This window comes from Elephantulus edwardii, unplaced genomic scaffold, assembly GCF_000299155.1.
Source record: "Elephantulus edwardii isolate Elephantulus edwardi_28Jun2011 unplaced genomic scaffold, EleEdw1.0 scaffold00189, whole genome shotgun sequence".
Lineage (NCBI taxonomy): Eukaryota > Metazoa > Chordata > Mammalia > Macroscelidea > Macroscelididae > Elephantulus > Elephantulus edwardii.
The window spans coordinates 5,301,940-5,311,917 of NW_006399939.1; the positions used below are offsets into that span (position 1 = coordinate 5,301,940).

The window sequence follows — 9,978 nt, forward strand, 5'->3', positions numbered from 1 at the left end:
GGACAGTGACTAAGGATGGCAGAAGAATCGAAGACTTTGAACTGTGGTGCTGGGAAGGAAGAGTACTGAGCATATCATGCATTGCTAAGAGGACAAACAGGTTTGTCCTGGAGAAGGTGAAGCCAGGCTGCTCCTTGGAGGCAAGGAATCTGAAGCTCCGGCTGACATATTTCGGGCATGTTGCCAGAAGACACCAGTCCTTGGAGTGGGACATGATGATTGGAAAGATGGAGGGACAGCACAGGAGAAGACGACCCTGGATGAGATGGATTGAGTCAGTGACTAAGGAAATGGGGGTAGTGTGCCGCAGACAATGAAACTGACTCAGGATAGAGCTGTTGTACACAGGGTCGCTATGAGTCACAAGCAACTCGATGGCATGTAATCACAACAATACAAATAGATTTTGAGATGTGATTAGGGATTACCAACCCCAGGAAACATATTCCCAGTATCTTCCCCCACCCCCCGGAGCCCAGAGGTCCTCGGAGATGGCAGTGGCGGTAGTCTGTTCATCTCGGTTGAGCTGTCTCTCTGGGGTCTCACCTCACCAGGGCGCCCTCCTGGGGTCTGGATAAACCGTCCGGAAGGTCAGGTTTACTCTTGGCCCTCGTGAGTGGTACTCTTTGGGAACTCGATGCTAAATGGAAACACAGAGATGACTCTTGCACACAAACATACACAACATTTCAGTTCAAAGCCCAAGCTGTGTTTACGAGGACATTAAATACACTTTGATTTTTTCCCCTCAGATGACCCACGGGGAGCCCAGGGGGGCGAGTCCTCCTTCTGTCATGTGACTCTCATCCCCACTGACCACAGCGAGACAGGAACTCGCCGTCAGATATCTCCATCCTTCCTAACTGCTCTTCCCTGCAGTTTGGCCACGTTTCCAAATCTCATTAGAGAAAACCAAACGCACAAATGGCTGAGACCGAAGAGGACGCAAGAGACTGCTCTCTCATGCTAACTGTTCTTGCACTCGTGCACTTTAAGAAGCAGCCTGGCCTGCAGAGGAGCCAGGAATGGAAGGATTTGGAATGGAAGCGAGGTAATGGAAGTATTTAAACAAATTCAAATGAAGCAAAATCCAGTACCTCAGCACAACAGCCACATTTCAAGAGGTCAGTAAGCAGAGGTGGCCAGTGGCGACTGCACGGGGCTCATTGCACTGGACAGGGCGGAGGGAACATTTCCTCCTCACAGGCTGCCCCAGGAGACAGCACTGCTGCCACAGGCTGTGCTGGTTGTTAACAGCATCAAAATGCCTAGGGGCCAACCTTTCTGTCTCTTGCTTGTTATAAAAGTATCTTATTTTCCTCACATTTCCTATGGAAATCAGAATCCTGAATCAGTCAGGAAGAGGCCTCCAGGGACCATGATCCCATTACTTGTGTGTTCTGACCTGCCAGTCAGCTTGGGTGGCCCCTTCCATGATTAACAAGGTCCCATGATCCAAAGGGATCTTCACTCTCTCCACATACGTGTAGTCTCCATTGTCTTCCTAGAAAACAGCATTTATCACAGTGAGTTTCTGCTTCTGAGATCCTGATGAGCCAGAATCTGATTGGTCAAAGAAATGGAAGCCTCTCCTCCTTGGCCAGACAGCGGGGGTTCACTGGTTGTGCCACGAAGCAGCCGTGTGACCGCTGGCAAGTAATGTTGCCTCTCTGGGTTTGATTTACACATTGGGAAAATAGGGAATGATCAAAAGTCCCTGCTATGGAGTGTTGTGAGGCAGCCAATTGAGGTTATAGGACATTTTTGCTATAACGTATACCAGCTCCAACCAACATTTACTGCTTTCAAGTTAATATCAAGTTAATTTCTAACTCGTGGAAATCCTATGGAATAAAGCAGAACTGCCCCATAGGACTTCCAAGGCAGATTGCCCTTTACCCTATGGAAAGGCTTTGGCGCATCAAGCTTTTGGTTATTAGATAAGCTCTTAATTACTGTACCATCAACACTCCCTGTAATATATTCTGGTAAAGTCAGTGTAACTTATATGTGAGCCAGAGATTGGCACATATTACATGTCTTGGAGAGGGTGAACGCAAGTATCTCCTTGGGGGAGGCAAGGATTTTGAAGCTACATCTGACATACTTTGGGTATGTTGCCAGGAGGGACCAATCCTTGGAGAAAGATGCCATGCTCAGGACAGTGGAGGGCCAGCCAGGAGAGGAAGACTCTGGATGAGACGAACCGACAGAATAATTGGGGCAATGGCATTAGGTGTGTCAAAGTCCATGAGACTGGCTCAGGATAGAGAGGGTTCAAATCTGTTATACAAAGGGTTGCTATGAGTTGCAGGTGACTTGCTGGCACATAATAACCACAACAATTACCACCAACATCCAAAATATGCAAATCCATTCTGGCCTATTAAGAAATTTGTAACATAGTTGATTGATTGTTCAAAATATCTTTCCTAGTTGCTGGCTTTGATTTTCACCACATGGCTGGGTTGTTGTTGTTAAGGGCCATCAAGTCAAGTGTGACTCATAGTGACCCTACGAACAACAGATCTGTGCCATCCTCATCATCCCTGACATGGTTAAGTTCATTGCTGCAGTCACTGTGTCAATCCATGTCTTTGAGGGTCTTCCTCTCTTTTGCTAACCCTCTGCCTTTCCACACATGATGCCCCTTGCCAAGGAATAGCCTCTCCTAACAATATGTCCAAATGTGGGTAAGGAAGCTTCATCATCTTTGCCTTCACGGAATATTCTGGTTGCAACTGTGAACAGCACCTTTTGAGTGCCAATAAGATGCACAACCACGAACGAGGAATCTGGTCAGTCTTGCCATCCTGCTAGGCTTAAACTGAACAAATTTAGAGGCAAAAAATGGGAAATCTCATCACCAATCAGCAAGCAGCAGAGAACATAGTGCATATCCATTTTTACAGGGATTTCTGGCACAAGTCACACCAAGATCTAGACCAGGGCAACAGCAGAAGCAGCAGTAGCTGCAAAGGCAAGTTCCAAATGAGACAGAGCTGAATTGGAGCCAGAGCTGGGGGCTCCACCCAAGATTCCTGGAGGACTGAGCAGAGGGATGCAATGATTGACAGAACTAAGAAAGCTGTGGAACTGACCCGGAGCCAAGAGGCTGAAAGTTAGGGGACCTGCAAGTACAGCTATGAAGCTGTTCTGACTGAAAAACTATATCCAGTTTCTAAGTTGAATTGTGTCACCTGTTAACTTCCCCGACAAATCCCCTAAATGTGCGGATGGTTGGTGAGCACTGTGTGGCCACTGCAGTGGATTAGCACCATCAGCAGCAGAGCAGTATGAGCGCTTGGAGGCACGGCTGGTACCACAGTGGAGAGAGGGCCCCTGCAGAGGTGTGGGGCGTGTCTGACCTCGTGGGATAGGTCTGGGTCGTGGATACTGTGGATGAGGACTGCTCCTCCTCATGTAGTAAGTGGAGGTCACACTCGGCTGCCTCACACTGGCAACACCGTTTTTACAAAATTAAGTCTTCTTTACACAGAACTCCTTACGTGTGCTTCATTCTGTATAGTGCCTTTTGACATTTTCAGTGCAAGGAAATGGCTTTGAAACAAGGCAGGGCAACGAGTTCTGCTTCCCCTTGTCACAACTTAAGCTAAAGTTCACCCCTTGGTTTCTTTGGTAAATGCAGCATAGCTCTTCCTGTGGCTACTTTCGTGCCTTGGACATAGTCTTGTCACCTTCCAGAACAGACAACAGTCAAGATATTTTTCTCAGTGAAGAGAATGCTGATTGGACTAGAATAGTTATCAAACTAAGACTGGATGTTTCAGCATTTGAGGATGGATCACAACCCCTGAAAATTTAGTAGTATAATATCAGTCTGGAGACTAAGGTGCACCTGATCCAGGCCATGGTCTTTGAAATCACTTGCTATGCATCAGAAAGCTGGACTAGGATTAAGGATGACAGAAAGAGAATTGGTGCCTTTGAGCTGTGGTGCTGGAGAAGAGTATTGAACATACCATGGACTGCCAGGAGAACAATCAGGTTCATACCGGAGAGGGTGAGACCAGGCTGCTCCTTGGAGGCAAGGACTCCGAGGCCTCATTTGACATACTCTCGGCATGTTGCAAGGAGGGACCAGTCCTTAGAGAGGGACATCATACTTGGAGAGGGACATCATACTGGAAGGGTGGAAGGACAGCACAAGAGAGGAAGACCCTCGATGAGATGGATTGATTCAGTGACTGGGGTAATGGGGGTGGGTGTGCCAGAGACAGTAAGGATGGAGCAGGACAGACCAAGTTTCAGGGATATTGTACTCAATGGCACATAACAACAACAATGCCTTGTAGTTACACAATCTCTTTCTCTCAGAGAGAAGGAGTCCTGGTGTTTAACGTGTTTGGCTGCCAACTAACCGGCTGGAAATCTGAATCCATGAGCTGATCCATGGGAGAAAGATGTGGCAGCCTGCTCTGCTAAGGGTTCCTGACCAGGAGTCCCCATGGGGTAGTTCTACTCTGTCCTCTAGGGTCGTGAGGAGTCAGAACTGACTCAGTGGCAGTGGGGATGGCTGGATTTTTGGCTTCTTCCAATGAGCTCAAAGTCAACTTATGTCTAATACTGTCGTAAGCCTGCAGAGCAGCCTGAGACGCAACCAACAGGTGGTGCTCCTCTTCCTTCAGAACTGACAAAGGGGAGCATTAAGCAACTTCCTTGTTCTCAGCAATATGGAGCATGTCAACAGTTGAGTCCAGGACAGCCTGATGCCTTCCCAGTTTCACCACCTCCAATTCTAGACAGAACTCATGGGTGCATCCATTCATCTGCTTCAAAGTCGATGCAAGGGGTTACTGTGGGTTACTGCACGATGGATTTTCAGTGCAATATTGTGTTTATGTTTATTATTGTAGAGGTGCTTCAGAAAATGTAACTGTTTACAATGATTTCCCACAGGAAAATCACAACCAAAACAAAAATGAACTTGCATAAACAGTCGAAATTCCAGGCCCCAAGCCCTGACAGTGACTCTGTCAAGCAGAGGCCCATCGTTTACAAGCAGAAGATGGAGGTTATTTTTGAAACAGCTTTTGGGTTCAGTGACTGATTTTAATTGTGCCTGCCATCTTTCCTCTTCAGTCCTAAGTAATTACCATAACATTTGCCTCTTGACTCCAGCCAGGCAGAGAGCTGTGGGAGAGTGAACCCACCACCCAGGGACCAGCTCCATTTCAGGAAAGAGAAAGGCTACTCCCTGAAAGAAATATATCTGACAGAGGAGAAGCTCGACCTATCAAAGAAAAGGCACCAGAAGAGAATGTGCTGTTCATGAGCCTAGAGGTGCCAAGGCTTGCTGGAGAGCAGTGACTACGCCACAGCGAGCTTCAGGATGTGAGAGGGCCTGAGGACCGTGCAGGAGACAGCGATCCTTAGATCGACTGTTCACAGGACCACTGTGAGCTGTAGTCGGCTTGACGGCACCCAACAACAATGAGACCACCTGATGTAGGTGGGGAAGTCAGCGTTCAGGGCACAGCTACACATCGCTAGATGCAGACTATTCTGTTACACTCTACACACATACTCATGGATATCACAGGTCCTTAACCTACCAATCACAGACACCAGCACAGGGGCGTGAAACAGAGAGCAAAGACGCTTCACCACGCCAGGAAGACAATGCAGAGATAAAGACCTTTTGGAACACTAAATGCATTCTGAGGAGGTGATAGAGTCAACAAAGGAGAAGAGCCAGGCCTTCAAACTCTTGGGAAAGTGAGGCCAGAATAAGACTGAGCTAATGAACAAGAGTTTCAAGTACAAGAGGGAAAGATTAAAAAAAAAAAAGGTGGGGGGGAAGATCAGCACTGACATCAGGACTGACAGAAAGCAGTGTTTGACAGATCCATATTTCACTCAATCTCTCACATGAGAGAAAGCCCCATACTGCCTCTGAACACATTACACCCAATGGAGCCACAAGCCGTAACAGAAAAAGCACACGAGGGTGAGCCTTCACGCAGGGAAAAGTCCCTCTGACGGGCAGCACGGAGCCAGTGACACACAGAGCCCCCTCTGTGAGAGGTGATGTCACTCCTTTGCTGCCTGATATTTATTCCTTCCAACACCCTTGGCTTAGAGAGCGCATTCCTAATTTGCAGATGGAGACAGGCTAGGAAGAGGGCAGGGGATCCTGCCCCGGCAACAGAAGTCACAAATGCTTCTTTCTTCTTCTGAGGCCGGAGAGGCAGCAGATACAGTGCCACCCTTGAGCTTTACCAAGCTGCACGGAGATTTTTCCACTCAGGAAGCAGATAAAAAGCCAGCACAGCTCACGTGGCTGTGCATAAAGCCTCAAGTTGATAAATGGATAAGCAACAGTGGCAGGCTGGCTCGGACTGTTTAGAGGACAGCATTCACGGCCATTAAGCATGGTTAAGTTACCAAAACACGACTCTGTAACCCCTTTGATTGACTGAGGACTTTGCTTAAAACAAAACACACCCAAAATACCCCATGGCTGAGGAGAAAATTTTCCATCTCTGATTGGAGCTAAAAGAAGTTTTTAGGATTGCATTCAACCCGCAGGGTGGGTTTTATTATTGATGATCTTGCTTTTCTTCATAGTCAAAACCTCACAAGTAGAATGAAGGGAGCAAAATAGATATTTTTTTCTTATACTAATGCTGATGCACAATCTCATTTCCTTCCCACTCACAGCCCATCCGTGTGAATACTACTTAATTACTCTTCTGCAAGGAATGCTGGGGGCTTCCCAAAGTTCCACAACTCTCATCGCCACCTCATCAAGATGGTACTCTATTCTGTTTCCTTTGACAGAATGCTCTTTAGGGGAAGAAAAAAAGGTCTGGGTCTATTTCTTGTTATGTCATTCCTAACCAGGCAGGAAATTCAGTGTTTTCCTTGTCACTGGAAAGGGAATGCACATTGTCTGAGATCTAATTGGACCTTTTTCTTATCCTAAAAATACATGTGAGAAATGACCAACTTTAAAATCACCGTCACTGTAATTTCTGTAATAAAAGTTCAAGAAGGTAAATACTGTCATTACTCGTCCAGGGCCTGCCTGTCTACTCTGACGAACTCCACTTTGTCTTTCTGCTCTTTAGAAAGACACACGGTGCCACTGTACATATCAAACAAATATGACGGAGTAAAGGGTTGAGGAAAACGACAAGAAAGTTTTTCTACAAGTCACCTTTAATTCTTCCATCCAGGGTTCATACAAAACACACCGACACAAATGTGCATGGAACATCAAGTACTTTGAATTTTGAACAGTACAGTTGACCTTAGAGCAGTAAGGGTACATTCAAACGTGTTTCTTAAATGAGTGTGATGCTAATCAATTGCATGCGAACAGTTTGTCTCTCCAGTAAATCGTGTACCGCAGGAATTGTGGTGCTCTGGACGTGCTTACCAGGCTATGCTAAGAAATTTGGAAGACAGCTACCTGGCCAACTCACTGGAAGTTCTCATTCTCAAAAGAGGGGATCCAAGAGAATGTGGAAATTATTGAACAATCTCTCTAATATCACAATGCAAGTGAAATCTTTCTGAAGACTATTAAAAAATGGCTAGACCAAAACCTTGACAAAGAACTACCAGAAATTCCAGGCACCAGGGATATCACTGCTGATGTCAGATGGATCCTAGATGACAACAGAAAATACCAGAAGGATATTTGTGTTTTATTGACTTTGGTAAGGCATTTTTGGCTGTGTGGATTGCAACAAATTGAGGCTAACACTGAGAAAAATGGGAATCTTAGAACACTTAATTGTGCTCAAGCAAAACCTATACTTAGACCAAGAAGCTGTTTTGGGAACAGAGCAAAGGAACACAGCATCATTTAAAATAATTTAAAATCTATATGCAGAGCAAATCATTCAGGAGGGTGGACTTTATGAAGAAGAATATGACCTTGGGATCAGAGGAAGACTCATCAACAACCAAAGTTTTGAAGAGATACAACCTTGCTTGTTGAAAGAGAAGAGGACTTGAAGTGCTTACTGCAGAAGATCAAAGACTATAGTTTTAGTATGGATTATATCTCAACATCAAGACAAAAATCCTTACCTCTGGGCCAACAGGCAATATTATGATGAGAAAAAAGATTGACATTTCCAATGATTTCATCGTGCTTGGATCCACAATCAACACCCATGGTATCAGCGGTCAAGAAGTCAAAACATGTACATGTTTCATGAGGGAAATATGTCAAGGACCTCAATAATGTGTTAAGGAGCAATGATGTCAATTTAAGGACTAAGATGCATTTGATTCAAGCTATGGTATTTTCAATTTCTCGCTACGCATGTAAAAATAGGACAGTGACTAAGGATGACAGAAGAATTGATGCCTTTGCATTGCAGTGTTGGAGAGAAGAGTACTAAACATGCCAGGGACCTCCAAAAGATCAAATACATCCTTGAGAAGGTACAGCCACAGTGGTTTTTGGAGGCAAGGATGGTGAGGCTTTGTCTCACTTATTTTGGGCACGTTGTTAGAAGGGACTAGCCCTTGGAAAGGTGAAGGGTCAGCAAAAGAGAGGAAGACCCTCAACAAAATGGATTGACAGAATAACTGTAGCAATGGATCCAAGTACATGAGAGATGATGAGGATGGTACATGATAGGGCAGAGCTCAGACCCACTGTTCACAAGATTGCTATGAGCTGTCTGTAGTCAACTTGACAGCACTTAACATATTTTTTATTGTGTTCAGTGCAATACTGTAAACCTTGACTAACAGTATGGGATGCATACAAAGTGCCACAAGTAATGCTCAAAATGTTCCCAAAAAGCAGAGAGAAGTCATGACTTTACAAGAGAAGATGAATTGTTTGATAGGTCCAGTAGGTCGAGGCCTGCAGCTACGTGTGTCCACCATTCAAGATCAATTATTTAAGTGTAAGGGCCATTGTAAAACAGAGTAATTAATTAATTCTTATTAATTAACAAAGCTGTCACTGCAGCTATTCCCACAGGTGTGAAACCTATTTTTTTTGTGTGTGAAATACTTTTAAATCTCATATTGAAAATGCAGTTTTTATGTGGGTGCAGTATATAATACACATAATATGCAAAGGACCAAACTCATTGCTGTTGAGTCAGAACTGACTCACAGCTGACTCATATTGGGCTTTCTGAGACTGTAAATCTCATGGGAGGAGAATCCATTGTTCCTCCATGAAGCAGGTGGTAGATTCAAACTCCCTGCCGTACCACTACGCCATCAGAGCTTCTTAACATATAACATACAATGCAAAATACAAGTTAATTCACTTTATTGTTATTTTTAAGGTTTCTAATCAATAGTGGATTGTTTTTGCGTACCATTGATTTGGAACTAACCCATAGGTGACCCTTATGGGGGGGTCTTAGAGGCAGTTAATTGCATGGGAGGAGGTTGCCCATCTTTCTCCCACAGAGCAGCTGGTGGATTTGAACTATGTGCCTTTGGATTGGCAGTGCAGTTCCTTTTCACTAAGCCATCAGAGCTCCTGAAAGGAGATTCCAGTGCTGATTATGGAAAGAGGACGCCTGCTGGATGCACTGGAAAGCCAAGGACGAGAAGAGGCATCCCGCCCAGCTGTGGCAGGAGGGTGTGAGGTGAGCTCTCAGCCCTGCAGGAGCCCCCTCCCCTAGTCAGGACCCCCGAGGTGCCTGCCAACAATCCCACCTGAACTCCACATGGCAGAGGCAAAGCATGCAGATTCAGGGAGCAGAGCTGGGTCTGAACGGTCTGCTGCTTCCTAGTCCTGTCAGACAGCTTCAACTCTACAGACTCAGTTTCCTACAACGGGGAGAGGAAGCCCTTGCAGGGGTGAGGTGAAGAAGACAGGATTAGGCAGAAAAAGGCCAGGGGACAGTGAATGCCTAGCTTCACTCTGATTTACAAGAATCCTGAATGAAAGCTGCATAGTGGAGTGGACTGTGGGGGAGGGGAGGGGATGTGTGTGTGTGTGTGTGTGTGTGTGTGTGTGTGTGT

At 45.6% G+C, this 9,978-nt stretch overlaps 1 protein-coding gene across 1 annotated transcript in view; it reads right to left on the minus strand.

Annotated features, from left to right (window-relative positions):
• Positions 1 to 529: 529 nt before the first annotated feature.
• ALKBH3 (alkB, alkylation repair homolog 3 (E. coli)) overlaps positions 530 to 9,978 on the minus strand; it is a 55,148-nt gene continuing 45,699 nt past the window's right edge. The window contains exons 8-9 of the mRNA XM_006896752.1: positions 1,406 to 1,504; positions 530 to 640 (exon numbers count right to left, since the gene is read on the minus strand). Of these exons, the coding sequence (XP_006896814.1) occupies positions 548 to 640; positions 1,406 to 1,504 (192 nt within the window). The 3' untranslated portion in view covers positions 530 to 547. The remainder of the gene's footprint in view (positions 641 to 1,405; positions 1,505 to 9,978) is intronic.